The sequence below is a fragment of the Urocampus carinirostris genome, chromosome 9 (assembly GCF_059441175.1).
Source record: "Urocampus carinirostris isolate Australia breed hairy pipefish chromosome 9, RoL_Ucar_1.0, whole genome shotgun sequence".
NCBI classification, from domain to species: Eukaryota; Metazoa; Chordata; class Actinopteri; order Syngnathiformes; family Syngnathidae; genus Urocampus; species Urocampus carinirostris.
Genome location: NC_142357.1, coordinates 23,241,244 through 23,256,799, shown reverse-complemented (window position 1 = coordinate 23,256,799; position 15,556 = coordinate 23,241,244). Strand labels below are relative to the sequence as shown.

Here is a 15,556-nt window from a genome sequence, read left to right as displayed (position 1 = left end):
CTATCTATCTATCTATCCATCTACCTTGGTCATATCCCACAAGAGGGGTGACCGACAGCAAGACACACACATACAATAACAAAGAAAATAAAAGGGAAATAAATAACAACAAAAAAAACACACAAACATTTTTGGACCATGGCCAACCCAATTGCCCAAACACCCAAACAAGTTAGGCACCTCGGCACCCAAGTCGGTCATGCTTTCGTCCCTCCTGATGGAATGGGACACCAGAAAGCGGCCATGTCACTCGGGGCAGGGTGACACAACACACTCTTTTGTTCAACAGCAGGGCCCGACAGCTTTGACTGGTTTACCCCTGCCGCATCATACGGGTGCCCAGCCCATCCTTAAGAATGCGTCCACAATCCGACTATCCTTTCACAACACCTCTCCACTCCTTTCTATCACCAGCAAGAGCTCTAGCTTCCATTATATTTAGACCTCTTTCCTGCAGTGCACTCATAACACCATCCACCCACTTCAAACGCGGCCTTCCTCTTGGTCTCCTTCCATTGACTTCTGCTCTGTAGATCCACTGAATTTCTTCCATCCATCCATTCATCCATCCATTATCTGCACCGCTTCTCCTCAGTAGGGTGGTGGGGGTGCTGGAGCACATCCTAGCTATTTTCGAGCAGTGGGCAGGGGACACGCTGACAGCCAGTCGCAGGACACACAGGGACAGACAACTCAATCACTTCCTCACCCCTAGGGACAATTTCAACCAGCCAATTAACCTGGCATGCATGTTTTTGGAATTATGGAGGAAATTGGAGTGCCCAGAGGAAACCCACTCAAGCACGGGGAGAACATTCAAACTCCGCATAGGAAGGCTGGTAGCTGAATTTGAACCCATGACCCCAAAACTGTGCTGCGGACGCGACTCATCCGCCATACCGCAGCACTGAATTTCTTATCATGTAGATATTCTTCCTACTGTATTTACTCTCATCTAAGCCTAAACATACAACGATAAGATAAAACACTGAAATCAGAGAGACAGTTAATATGCATATATTTGGTTGGAATTACTTTTTAAATTAAGTAATTATCAACTACTTACATTTTTGAGTAACAAACTCAACAATGCTTTTTACAGTATTACTGCTGGAGTCAGTGTTAATTGAACGATGTCGAGACAGCATTAAAAGTATCTTTAGTAAGTAATTTAAACACCATTTTCAATTGAAACAGGTACATGGACGCAAGTAGATACGTAAAGGTATTTTTAAGAACAGTAATGATGTAGTTAGTTTGTTATCTACTGAATAGAATACATAAAGTATTTATAAACTCTAATGTCGCCGCATACAATGTTTCAAAATGTTGAAATCAATGACAATACAGACAATTCAATTCAATTCAAAATAAAGGTATCGATCCTTGTTACATAGTAATTACAAATATTGATTGCGTTTGCCTCAGAAAAAATGAATAACTACTGTACTTAAAATGCACTATTAGTACCCCTCTAAACACTTAGTCTATATCCTATGAAACATATCCTAAACCCCGAGCCCCACAGCGTGTATTTAGAGCGTGGCATTTACTCAACCAGTCCCAGACATTCCCAAGTCAGACAGGTCTTCTTTGGCTCTGATGTCTCAATCCCACTTTTCCCGGCCACCCAGGACTTGGACATGCTCCAACATCCAATCACGACCTTTACATCTGGAAAACTTGGGACCCCGATGGGTTCTCCTGCCTTAATAAAACGTGACTCATGCCTGCGTCGCCAAGTGGGCTCTCCAGAATCCCCACTTTTGATGTTTCCTAAAATATTCCACTATAAAGCAGGTATTTGTCTCCAAGGTAATCTCATGAATGCACAATATCTTTCTTTATTTTGAACCCCACCCTTAAATTTTTACCCTCCGCACCCCCTCTCAGTAATGCTTGTTCGAGTGACCCTGCTCACCCCCTGCCTGTCACTCTTCCAGTTTAATCTGGTAATCTGGAGCGGAACAGCGGCCCCTGTGATCATTTGCGGGTCGGGTTCGGCGCACGCATACCTTCCTCCGGCGCTGCTCAGGGCAGAGGGGATACGGAGGAGGGGGGTACGAAGGAGTATTTATGGAGGTAATCCGCATCTCCGGCGAAGGGTTTGTTACTAATAAGATCAGGGCCAGGGGGGACGGCATTTATGGGTGGGCTTGGGCACGGAGAAACCTGGCCTTGTACGGGAACGTGAACTGGTAACACTTAACTCCCATGTGGGTTTTGAAGACTCCCCTAATCTGAGATTCATCTACAGATACAGTGAGTGTTTCGTGGGTATATTGCTGGATGTTTGACTTTGGCATACTGTGCAGAGTTAAGTATTTTTAAATTTGAGGAAATTAGAAATAATTATGAGAGAGAGGGATTTAAAAAAACAGGGCCAAAATGGTAAACGAGTACCAAAACAGAGGTAAGATTGGCCTAAAAAACCCAGCCCAAATCGACCCAGCCCCACTGGGATTAAAGCCCAATTAAGCCTGAGACGAACAATTTACTTAAAAAGCCGAAATGTCATATTTTTTGTGTGAGGACTCGGGAGGAGATGTAATTTCTGATAAGAAATTAAAACCCGCCTTTTGTAGCCAGATCCAAGTTAAACAAGACTGTATAATATTGTATATGTTTTATACTATTTCTGTGTCTGCAGAGCCTACATTGACTGACAATTTTCCATCATTGTCTGTTTTTTTAGGAGTTGGCGTGAACATTTTAAGGTCCTCTGTCATTTTGACAGGTTGAAAATATGGCAATAAACTTTAGCAGCAGTAGGTCCTAAGGACTCTAGCACAGCACTTTATGTGAGAAAGAGGCAGAGAAAAACAATGACAGGTGGATAAAAAAGAAAAGAAAAAAAAGGCAGCGAGAAAGAAGCCCGGCTTAGGCTAGGGCTTTAGATCTTACCTCTGTACTGACAACCTTTTTTAAATTGCCTAGCTGCCCTAATAAGCAATATTAACTCATTGAAGTGTCCCCTTTACATAAGTGCTCCTCTTGTTGCGAGAAATTAGAGATACCAGATGTCTTTGGAGCCAAAATTCTTGCCCAACATACAAGAGAAAATCCATCCATCCATCCATCCCTCCCTCATCTTCCGCTTATCCAGGGTCGGGACACGGGGGCAGCAGCCTTATAACGGAAGCCCAGACGTCTCTATCCCCAGCCACCTCCTTGAGCTCATCCGACGGGATCCCGAGGCGTTCCCAAGTCAGCCGAGAGACTTAGTCTCTCCAACGTGTCCTGGGTCACCCCCGGGGCCTCCTGCCGGTGGGGCATGCCCTGAACACTTCCCGAGGGAGGCGTCCAGGAGGCATCCTTATCAGATGCCCGAGCCACCTCAACTGGCTCCTCTCAATGCGGAGGAGCAGTGGCTCTACACAGAGTCCCCTCCGGATGACTGAGCTTTTTTACCTTATCTCCAAGAGAAAACCCAGACACCCTACGGAGGAAACTCAGTTCGGCCACTTGTATCCGGGATTGTGTTCTTTCGGTCATAACCCAAAGTTCATGAACATAGGTGAGGGTAGGAACGTAGATCGACTGGTAGATCGAGAGCTTTGCCTTTCGGCTCAGCTCCCTCTTCACCACGACGGGCCAGTACAGGGTCCGAATGACGGCAGACGCAGCACTGACCCGTCTGTCGATCTCCCGTTCCATCCTACCATCACTCGTGAACAAGACCCCAAGATACATGAAATCCTCCACTTGGGGCAAGATCTCATCCCCACACAAGAGAAAATCCAAGTTCCCAAAATTTCCAGGTGCTACCCCTAGAAGGCCAGCTGCTTGAGACCACTCACCGCTAGCATCATCTTGTCCTAGTTAGAGGGGGAACTGACAACAGAGGAGTTTAAGGAACTACAGGCGAGGCAACATACCGAGGTGTTGCAAGAAATCAGCAGCAAGGAAGAGGATAAGCCAGAGGTGATGTCTACAAAGGAAGTTAGAGAGGTGTTGGCTAGGTAGGAGGAAATTGCTGCTTTTGTTGAAAAGAAACACCCAGAAAAGTGTTAAGTGTTACAGCTTTTTTAATGGCACTTGCCTTACACATTTCAGTAACCCTTTGAATTTAGATTAAATTCATTTATTATTAGAGTATAATTAATTCTAAGTGTACAGTTAGTGCTTACGTATCATCCTGCAACTCCTCTCGCACCTTTCTCTTCTAGTCCCCCATCACCGCGCAGTTATTGCAAAACTGTGTTTAGTTAGCAACCATTGACGTCCTCTGTGGTAAATGCTCATAGTAATAAAAAACTTACATCTTATTTCAAAAGAAGATGCATTTTATAGCTATTTAGGGATAACTTGGATTAATTTGAGAGGCTGGGAATTGATTAATCGGTTTTGAGTTATTACTTATGGGAAAAATCAGTTTGTAATAGCAGAAATTGTAGATACAAGCTCAATCTGGGAACAAATGAATTTACTATGTTTTAGCGCCACTGTATATGCTTTCTACTGAAAGTGAACTACCTCATTCCCAGTCAGTACTTTCAGTTTATCACAGGTTCACATTTTTATGTTGAGTGACAAAAAACTTAAAGGGACAACAAAATAACAGGTTTACATCTGTGCTAATTAGGGACCTATTAGTTTGTCACTGAAGGATGCCTGTAATTTGGACAAAATACAGACAGCCTGTCAGTCCTGATTGAATATCCATCTCTAAATGTTGATCTTATAACCGTGATGACTAAGTCAACATTCACATATTACCAACAATTCATCACAATTGATGAATAACCGCCCAAAAACATACTAAGCACTGATATATATAGTTTTTATCCATCAGTTTAATTGTCAAGTCATGTTCTGAAAGACCTTCACTGACTGTTGCTTCTTTTGTAGAAGAGTGACAGAGTGAGAAAGTTCCACAGTAGTGAGGGAATGCCTACCCATTTCAGTCAATTCTAAATGAATAGTCCAGAAATAAAACATGGTCAAAATCAATTAACAGACACTTGACAGATTTGAAAGAATGTGTACTTTTGTGTGTCACTTATTTAGAGCTTTTGTCAGACTAAACAAATGCTTGCAACAATAAGTCTGATTTGTTTTGCAGTAAAGGTTATAGGGTTTGCATTAGAATTGAGGTTTAAGGTGTGAGTTTGGTAATAGGGATTAGTGGGAGTTAAGAGTGAAAGCTTTAGTGTTGAAACTAAGAATTATGTTTGCCTTGACTTGGGTTTTACGTCCGGTGTTAAGGTAACAATGGTAAGGTTAAAGGGTTTGCCTTAACAATTAAGGTTGAGAGAATCTTCCTATGGCGTGAATTTTCGACATCAACGATAGTCACAAAGACAAACATCATAGCGTTTAAAGTCTATATTTCCATGCAGGGATGTTTCTGTCCAATCTAAAAGGTCATCACTCGGCCATTTTTTTTCCTTTTGAAAATCATGGCTACCATTAAAACCAGCAGGCAGCAGGACAGATGTTGGGTACACCAAGCCTGAAGTCAAATCAGTATAAAACGTTTGAAAAAAGAGTTGCATCAGAATGGCAACCAGACTGCAATCAGACCACAAACGAGGTCATTCCGGGTGACGGCCGTAGACATCCTTTTGCTCTTAGCTGTGGTTTTAAGGAAAAAACAAACTTCTTTTTTAGAAGTGCAGCTGTGGACATCCTTTCAAGTCGTCTCACTTTAATAAGTGTGAAACATTAGAGCTGCTCCACGCTCAGATTATCACTCCATGTGCGTGCTTGTTGTTGGAGTATAATCTTTAGCCAACAAAACAGGGCAAGCCTAACACCGCTGTGCAAACAACTTTCCCCCCTATTTTTTAAAGGACTTCAGTCTCTTTGTATGACTTGAAGAGAGTTTGGGCTGCATCATCCTTCAAGAGAAAGTGCTGTAGTATAAGCAGCAGCCTAATTTTAATACTTTCCTCGATCAACGCCTGCTAAACATAACAGAGCAGCCAACTCTTCTGGTGCTTAACAAGATGTTTGGACAAGGAAGTGAGTGAACAACAAATGAATTGAGTTGAGTCCAACCAGTTAAAAAATGCAGACAAATGAGGCCAAACAAAAGCCAACCAGTCAGTTATCTAACTACTAAATCAGTTTACCTACCATCAACCTTACTTAATAGCCACCCAACCAACTGAACAACCAATCCACCCCCCCCAAAAAAAAACATGTCAGCCATCCACCAAAATCAGTAAACAAACCAGACTATGAACCAACAAGAAATTATAGCTAATAAACCAGTCATCCAATAAACCAGTCTACCAAGGAACAAACCTATCAATCAAGAAAACATTTAGCAAGCCGTTAAGTCAGTAACCCATCCTATTAAGCCAACAAGTCAGCCAGGCAATGGACAACCAACAATTGCTAGCCTTACAAACACAAATTTGCCAACCATTAAAACGACAAACCCGCCCAAACAACCAACCAACCAGCGGGTGATTATAGCTTATCAACCAGTCATCTAATAAGCGAGCCTACAAAGGAACACACCTATCAACTAAGAAACCAATTAGCAAGCAGTTACATCGGTAGGCCATCGTATAAAGCCACAAAGTCAGCCAGGCAATGAACAACAAACAGGTGTTAGCCTTACAAACAAAAACTTACCAACCATTCCATTAACCAGGCATTCCATTAACCTGCCATTCCACCAACCAACCAGCAAGTAATAATAGCTAAATAACGATTCATCCAATAAGCCAGCCTTGATTCATCCAATAAGCCAGCCTACAAACGAACAGACCTATCAACTAAGAAACCCTCTGGCAAGCCGTTAAATCACTGACCTATCCTATTAAGCCAACAAGTCAGCCAGGCAATGGACCACCAACAAGTGCTAGCCTTACGAACACAAACTTACCAACCATTCAACTGTCCAACCGTCCAACCATAAAACCTACCAGCCCGCCAACTAACCAACCAACCAACCAACCAGCGGTTAATTATAGCTAATCAACCAGTCATCCAAAAAGCCAGCCTACAAAGGAACAAACCTATCAACTAAGAAACCATTTAGCAAGCCGTTAAGTCAGTAACCTATCATATTAAGCCAACAAGTCAGCCAGGCAATGGAAAACCAACAAGTGTAAGCCCTACAAACACAAATTTACCAACTATTCAACCTACAAACCTGTCCAAACAACCAACCAACCAGCGGGTAATTATAGCTAATCAACCAGTCATCCAATAAGCCACTTTACAAAGGAACACACCTAAGAAGCCAGTTAGCAAGCCGTAAAATCATTAGGCCATCCTATCAAGCCAAAAAGTCAGCCAGGCAATGGACAACCAACAAGTGCTAGCCTTACAAACAAAAACTTACCAACCATTCCATTAACCTGCTATTCCATAACCCGCCATTCCACCAACCAACCAGCGAGTAATTATAACTGATCAACGATTCATCCAATAAGCCATCCTATAAAGGAACAAACCTATCAACTAAGAAACCAATTAGGAAGTCGTTAAATCAGTAACCTATCCTGTTAATCCAACAAGTCAGCCAGGCAATGGACCACCAACAGCCTTACAAACTTGCCAAACATTCAACTGTCCAGCCATCAAACCATTCAACTGTCCAGCCATCAAACCATTCAACTGTCCAACCATCCAAGCAACCAACCCACCAACCAACCAATCTGCCCAAATGCAAGTACGTTATCTGTTTAATTTTAATTAGAAAACCACAACAACAAAAACAATGATTTAAAGACCTCTCAACCAAAAACCAACAATACATTGCATGTCTTTTGAATTTCAAATTCTTGCAATTGGTGAGGAAAATTCACACTGGTTACTTTAACCATATATGAATCCCAATATTTAGAGTGCTCAACGAGGCACTCCGGGCAAAAAACATCCGGACAAACTTCCTATAATCATGTTGTACAAGAAGCCTTGGTTTTGTAATTGCATGCTTCCATGGGAACATGGGGGGGTTGACATGGAATTTTTTGGGGTAAATTTTAAAAGTTAATTTCCATATCCTGCCTTGTTTGAAGTGAATGAAACGCACCCATTCATCGCAAGTAAACTCAAACAAGATGTGCTTTTGGAGAGAAGGAAAAAAAACTGGCCGTAAGCCCAGTTAGAATGAACGTGAGTGTGTAGAAGTTAGATGACGCAAAGAGACGCCGACTGACCGTTTTGCTCTTTGCCGCCTGCAGGGTTAAATTTGCTGACATGACTTGACTGAGCCTCCGAGCCACTTGGTTGCAGAAGCGACGCGAGAAGGAGGAGGAATGATGGAGGGATCATTTGGATGAATTGGGAGTGGTGGTGCAGCGAGGGGTTCTAGAAGGGGAGGACCGTTGAGATCAGCAGGGGCACCGGTGCTGCTTCGGCGCACGGACGCGCGCTATAATCCGCATAATCTTCACCATCAATCCATAGGGAGGAAGGTCAAAAAGTTGTCAAAAATGTTAAAAAAATAAATAAATTCTGTTTTTAAAGGTGCATGAAGTGAAAAAGCCAAAAATGAAACAGTTTAAAATATCAAAATGATAGGAAATAAAAATAATCCAGCAATTAATTGTTTCTCGTGTAAAAATGCGCGTGAGAAGGCGTCATCTCCCACTTGGGGTCGAGTTGAGTGGAAGTCTGTTTAAGAAGTTCTTTGGAGCTTCTTCGGTTTGTGAGCGAAACTGGCCGCTCAACAGGTGCCGAACAGAGAAAGAAGTTTGAACTGGGAAGGAAGGAGGAGGGAGAAACTAGAAGGAAAGGAAACTCCCCGGCCATGTTAACTGTTGAAGTGCTGCGCGCGAGCACAGCATTTTCACTTGGAGGGTTTCTCTGCTAGAAGACAAATTTAGAGTGTTTACTGTCATGCAGAGTAAATAACCACGTTTCCCTGCTCAATGAAATTCTTACTTTGTTGTCCACACAGTTGCCAGCGGAATACAACTAAGAAACTACATACATGTATATGTAACCGCGGTGTACCTGTCCCACCAAAGATCCACATTCACGCTGAACTGGATGATTAGGTTTTTATTACAGTTTCTGCAGATGAAATGAGTCACAACATTAGCTTCTCTGCTGGTTTTGATCTCGTTGGCAGCTCGCTCTGTAGACTGCCCAAAGCATATTTCTTTTCAATTTACATAAAATACATTTTAGAATATCACAATACATTTTTACGTCCATTTTAACAAGATACTTTTAACAAGAGATCGTGTAGTGGTTTTTTAACGTTTACAATGAATTCAACATATTTTTCTTTAGTCTGAATTTTAACCAACATCATCCTTTTTATATATATGAGAAAATAGAAATAATAACAATAATGAGTGTAAAAACGGATACAATTTACCTGCAGATGAAATAAGTCACAACATTAGCTGGCTGCTGGCTTTGATCTCTTTGATCTCTACAAGGGGAATTAACATTTTAGCCTATGAGTATATACAAAATGCATGCTAATTATTTTGCTATTATTGCACTATTTGAGCGGATCATTAGTTATAATAAAAGTGATAATAAAATTGATAAATACTAGTTTTCAATATTGTGCATTGAATGTGTTTTTTGATCACGTTAAAGGAGCTGGACGGACTTTGGAACTTTTTTACTCACAGCTGCCATCTCCTGGCTTGTGCCATCATTGCACCCTCTGTTAGCTCACTCATGATTTGAATGCAAGTACACCGTTTCTTAGACATACTCAAACAAACTCTTCTTTTTTCATCGTTTTTAGGGTTTGGGTTGGCGTTTGGACTGTACTTGAGGAGGCCTCTTCTTACTTTCACAATTTTCACGCTACATTAACACTAAAAAATGGTAAACTGGTGAATGGATTGGTTCTATATAGCGCTTTTTAAGTCATTGAAGAACTCCCAAAGCGCTTTACAATGTATTCCACACGTACCCATTGGCACACACACACACACACACACACACACACACACACACACACACACACACCGATAGGGAGTCAGCAATACAAGGCACCTACCTGCTTATCGGGAGTTCAGTGTCTTGCCCAAGGACACTTCAACAGTTAACTCAAAGGAGCCAGGAATCAAAAGACCGAACGATCGAATCAAAGACGATCGCTCTACCTCCTGAATATGATTTGACTCTCCAGCACTCCTCCCATACCCCATTTCGCCTATCTAATGTGTGCCACCCCGAATATCTTTGCTAAAATTAAAAACGTGGTGGAAAATAAAGCATAAGTGCTCTTTAAACTAAGTTGGGCATTATTAACACATATATATATATATATATATATATACATATAATAGAGAACATATTTAACTTTGAACTTTTATAAGGACACCTCAAAAAAGGCACCCCAACTCTAAAAATATTGTTACTCTCCATTTATTTGAAATTTTTAAATTTAGGATGAGTCCGTAATTAACTAGACATTTTTTCGTTAAATATTGACATATTGCATAAGCATAGACTGAATTGCATAGCATAGCCTAGCATAGCATAGCATAAAAAAAACAGATAAAAATTAAGGAATTTCAATTGTTCTTCTAAATTATGTTGCTGCAGAGAGCGGCACTGGATCACATTCCAGCTCCGCAAAGGTCCTCAACAGATTTCAGCACTTCACCAATGTTGAATCTCCCCATTTACTTTTTCTCTGTGCCACCACACACAGAGTAATACGCACACACAACGCTCGAGGGTTAGTCTACTGAACTGTTTTGTCTCCTTTGATTGGCACTTTCATGGTGGTCCAGCAGAGACGCAAGCTTTGATGCGAGAACGTATAATAAACACAGCAAATTAGAAACAAGGGGTTCATGCAGGGTCATAAAGGACAGGTTTTGATGAGAATGTATACAAAAGGGAGACAGGTCCCGTCAAACTAAACAAACACATGGTAGCGTTGTCCTCACAGAAGGTCAAATAGTGTACAAGAAGGGGCTATTTTGCTTATTTTTCTTTAAAAGAAATATAAAATTGAATGGTAATGTAAAACATTTAAAAATTATTGCTGTAAAGCATTATTTATTCGGATTGACCTGCATTCTTTTGGCTGCATGTAGATAATTTCTTTGTTGTTTTTCCGATCTTTGAATGAACTGTAGTTCATGCGGTGCATTTTTTTTTAAGTCAAGTCATGTTTATTTTCTATAGCTCTTAATCACAAGGAGTCTCAAATGGCTGCACAGACCACAGATTATTGCAAACCACAGACTACTATTACACCATCGCCTGATCTAAAACCTACATGAGGGCAAAGAAAAACTCAAAATTATCAACATGGGGAAAATGAAGAAACGTTGAGAGGGGACCGCACATGAGGTAATCCCCCTTTCAGGATGACCAGGCTGGAATGGATGTTGCAATAACAAATAATACATAGATATTGTCAACAGGAAATATAGGTCATTCGTAAGTTATAGAATAGAAATGTGTTTTAAGCCTAGATTTAAACAGTTCTACTGAGGTTGCAGATCGAACTTCAAGGGGCAGAGCATTCCACACCATCAGGGCCCGAATGGAGAATGCTCTCGAACCTGCGGTTCTCTTCTTGGCTCTTGGGATCACTAGTAGACCAGCATTTTAAGAGCAAATCTGAAAGATATGAGCTAGTCCATGCATGATTTTGTAGAATACCAAAAGAACCTTAAAATCACATCTTAAGCTAACAGAGAGCCAATGCAGGTTACCTTAAATCGGGGTAATTTGATCAAACGTTCTTGTCTTAGTTAAAAGCCTCGCTGCAGCATTTTGTACCATCTGCAGGCTCTTGATTTTGGACTTCGGGGGACCGGAGAGTAGTACAGAGTAATAGAGAACGGGAGGAAACAAATGCATAAATTATCTTCCCATATGCATATGGCGAATTTTAGCTGTTAGCTGTTGCGAAGATGGAAAAAAGCTGTTTGAGTAATTTTCATAAAGTGTGTTTGGGAGGACAGATTGGGGTCAAATGCGTCACCTAGATTTTTAAATTATGCATATTTTATTTATTATTCATATGCTATGTTTTACAACTGCATTCATTTTGGTGGAGGTTTATTGTTGGTTAGTTGGCTGGATCCCTTAAACTTAGGGTCATAGAGGCACCATTTCCTGTGGTGTGTCTTGGGCAAGTACGGCATGGTGGCACCTATCCCTCTCAAGGCCAACATATGTTTCCACCTGGTCTTGAACCAGGGACCTTTTGCTTATTAGGTGAATGTGAACTGCGCTACAGAAATATAATTAAAATCCTGGAAAACAACATCAATAACAATGAACAATATTTAATGGGACACTGTAATATTTGGCCATGAGATGTTGCTGTATTCTGTAATGCAACCAAAAATGAGTGATACAAAGTACAAAGAAGAATAGAAACTACAGAAACCTAATGTGACCAAACCACACCGATCTTCTTTTTCCTTTTTTCACAAGTTTTTTTGTTTTTTGGGGCTACCTGTAGCAGCGGGATGACAGACATTCCAGCTCCCGCCTCAGTTTATGTCAATTAAATCAATTTTTTTAGCCTGGAGTATATAAAAAGGCACATTTACATCATAGTTCATACAATTTTTGCTTATTGATCAAAACAAAACTGTTTTTTAAATGAATGAAGTTTCATTACTAATATGATGCCTAAATAATACACCCTTTAAATATTGTAAGTAATGTAACATTTATACAAAAATACTGTTTTTCAGAACCAAAATGTATTTACTATAAAACACTTAATGAAAATGCATTTTAGTACATAAAATATTAAACACTGTACGGGAATGTGCATCATATTTATCGGGAAAATCAAAAATAAAATATTTCTCAAATTATTTACTTACATACTGCTGTCATTACTACAATATATTTTGTCTATGTTTTGCTTTTGGGTAATTTTGGTTGATTTTTACACATGTGCATATTTTAATCTCCTAATTTTAAAATAGTAATCCCTAAAATGGCAATTAAGATTAACACCTGTTAACACCTAATATGCTAATTTCTTGATACAATAAAATAAATTATATCATCTTGGCAAGCACTGAACAAATATGTTAACACCCCAGGAGTTCAGTGAGTGAAGTAAGCAGAATACTCGATAAATGATCAATATTTAAAGAAAGCAAAGTTTGATTGCCACTGTAACAGTCTGCTACGCCCTTGGGCATCCGGGAGCATAGAATAAACATTCAAGTCAGCATTCTATCACAAAGCAATACCATTATTATCCCGTTACAGTATATTGATTTGTGCATTCCGAACAAAAGCCTTAGAGTTCTTAGCAATCAGAATACTTTGAATAAAAGGTGGCAGGATAAAACATTGAAGAAGCGCCTATACAGTATCTGAGCCAAGATTGAATATTCTTGAAACTGTTTCTTTATCATCAGAATACAATTAAACAAAATATATATTTTCGATGCAAGTTTTGATATTTAAGCAGTTTATTGTATGTTGCGTTCAAACTTTCATTGTTTTTAAGGTTCTGACTTTTTCTTTTTTTGGTCGCAGTAAAAACTCGATTGATTGATTACGTGATGTTGCCGAGGCCAAAAGAGGGAATCAATAGTCATTGTGGCCTCTCTGGCAGATTCTAATTTAAACTGCTGGTCTTCAATTGTTCATGGATTAGTAGGCCTCTTCATTTCTAAAGACGATGCATCATGGAAAATAAACTTTTTTTTTGTTATATTTAAAATTAAGGAAATATGTACGATCTCTTTTCTTCCTTATGCTTATGTTGTGAATATATATATATATATATATATATATATATATATATATATATATATATATATATATATATATATATATAATATGTGTGTGTGTGTGTAGTATAAGCTATAGAATATAAGTGTGTTTTAAGCCTAGATTTAAACAGTTCAATTGAGTTTGCAAATTTAATCGCCACACCACTAGGGCCCAAATGCAGTATGCTCTCAAACCTGTGAATTCAAGACCACTAGTAGACCAGCATTTTTCGAGCCAAGGCTCTGAGCAGGTACTTAAATTAAATCTGAAAGATATGAGGTTGGTCACTCTATTCTTTTGCTGTGCCTAAGGAAAACATTTAAAGGGACAGTGTTAAATATTTTGTGTCTCCTAGTGGTAAAAAAAACCTTGCATCCAATGTATTAAAACAAAAACATTGATCAGAATGCTAGGCTATTATACCAATGTTAATTTTAATGATAAAAATCATGGGTCGAGGAATGTGTATTTCTTTTCATAGTGGAATCCCCGCCATGTCAGAGTTTTTTTCTTTCTAAAAAATATGATGAAGTTCCTTTATCATGGTGGGGGCAGAGAAAGATGACGTTTTGCGCATGTCTGCAGGAACGCAATCCCCATGGTGACCGAAATTCTGTGATCAGCAGAAATATCGGCACTGAAAAGTTCTTGCAAAGTTTATGCATAAATTCAGTGTTCTCGCAATAAAATGTGATTTTACAAGCAATGTGCCCTTGTGTTTATGGAAAGCATTGTTTATATATTGGAGATTTTGGAAATGCAAAAAAAAAAAGAAAAAAAAGAATAAAAGCGCTGAAGTGAAAGTTCTGCTCAAAATGCACCCTTTCACAAAAAGCTGCTTTTTTGGAAGCTTTCTTGGAAACAAGTATTTTTGGGAAATTTAGCAATGTTCAACTATTAGTTACCTAAAACGTTTTTTCCCTATTGAATGATAATGGTCAAGTCTTGTCAAGTCAAATCTATTTATTTCTAGCCCTTGATCAAAAGAAGCCTCAAAGGGCTGCAGACAATTACAGACCATTATTACACCATTCCCTGATCCAAAACTATCTGAGGGCAAGGAAAAAGTCAAAACTGCAGTTTGATGACAATTAAAAAACCTTGAGCACTGATCAAACATGAGGTAACCCTCCTTCCAGAATGACCAGGCTGCAATGGATGTCGCAAGGGCATCAACAAACAATACACATACATTATCAACATGGAACATAGGTCATTCATAAGCTAGAGAATATACGTGGGTTTTTAGCCTAGATTTAAATAGTTCCACGGAGGTTGCAGTTGGAATATCAGAAAGCAGAGCATTCCAAAGCACCGGGGCCCGAATGGAGAGCGCTCTCGAACCTGCGTATATCTTTTGGCTCTTGGGATCCCTTTGATATTTCCTATAAAGCTAAAAAAAATAATTTTCTGGAGGCCTTAAAAATGATTCCAAATGTCAAAAATTGTCTGGCACCGGCTTTTTGAGAGAAACATCTGGCATTGAATGAGTTTTTAATTGATAATCTCAAGAATTTGTTTACCTTATTTACAGCAATGATCTCTAATTTTCATTTCTTTTTCTTTTTCTTACTTCAAATCAAAGTTTTCTCACTGTTTTTTTGGCCTAAAAAGTAGGGACATTTGAAAACACCTACATCCTGTCACTAAATACCTAAGTTTCTGCTCAAACGGCTTCTAATTTCGAAGCACAATGTTTGCATTCAATCCTCATGAGCATAAAAGTGCATACATTATTCATGATCCTGACAATATGCAGAACATATTTTCAGCTTCCGTGACACACCTCAAGCGGCCACGTCGTTCGTCTTTCTCAGGGGATCACGTGATTGTTCGGCAGTCAGGGGAAAAGCAGCAGGGGAGGCGGAGCTAAAAGCGCGTTCTCTCTCCGTGGTGCTGATGG

The 15,556-nt window shown here is 39.7% G+C and overlaps 1 protein-coding gene across 1 annotated transcript in view; it reads right to left on the bottom strand.

Annotated features, from left to right (window-relative positions):
* pdgfc (platelet derived growth factor c) overlaps positions 1 to 8,652 on the bottom strand; it is a 65,995-nt gene extending 57,343 nt beyond the window's left edge. Inside the window, exon 1 of the mRNA XM_088344053.1 lies at positions 8,124 to 8,652. Within this exon, the coding sequence (XP_088200179.1) occupies positions 8,124 to 8,238 (115 nt within the window). The 5' untranslated portion in view covers positions 8,239 to 8,652. The remainder of the gene's footprint in view (positions 1 to 8,123) is intronic.
* Positions 8,653 to 15,556: the final 6,904 nt, after the last annotated feature.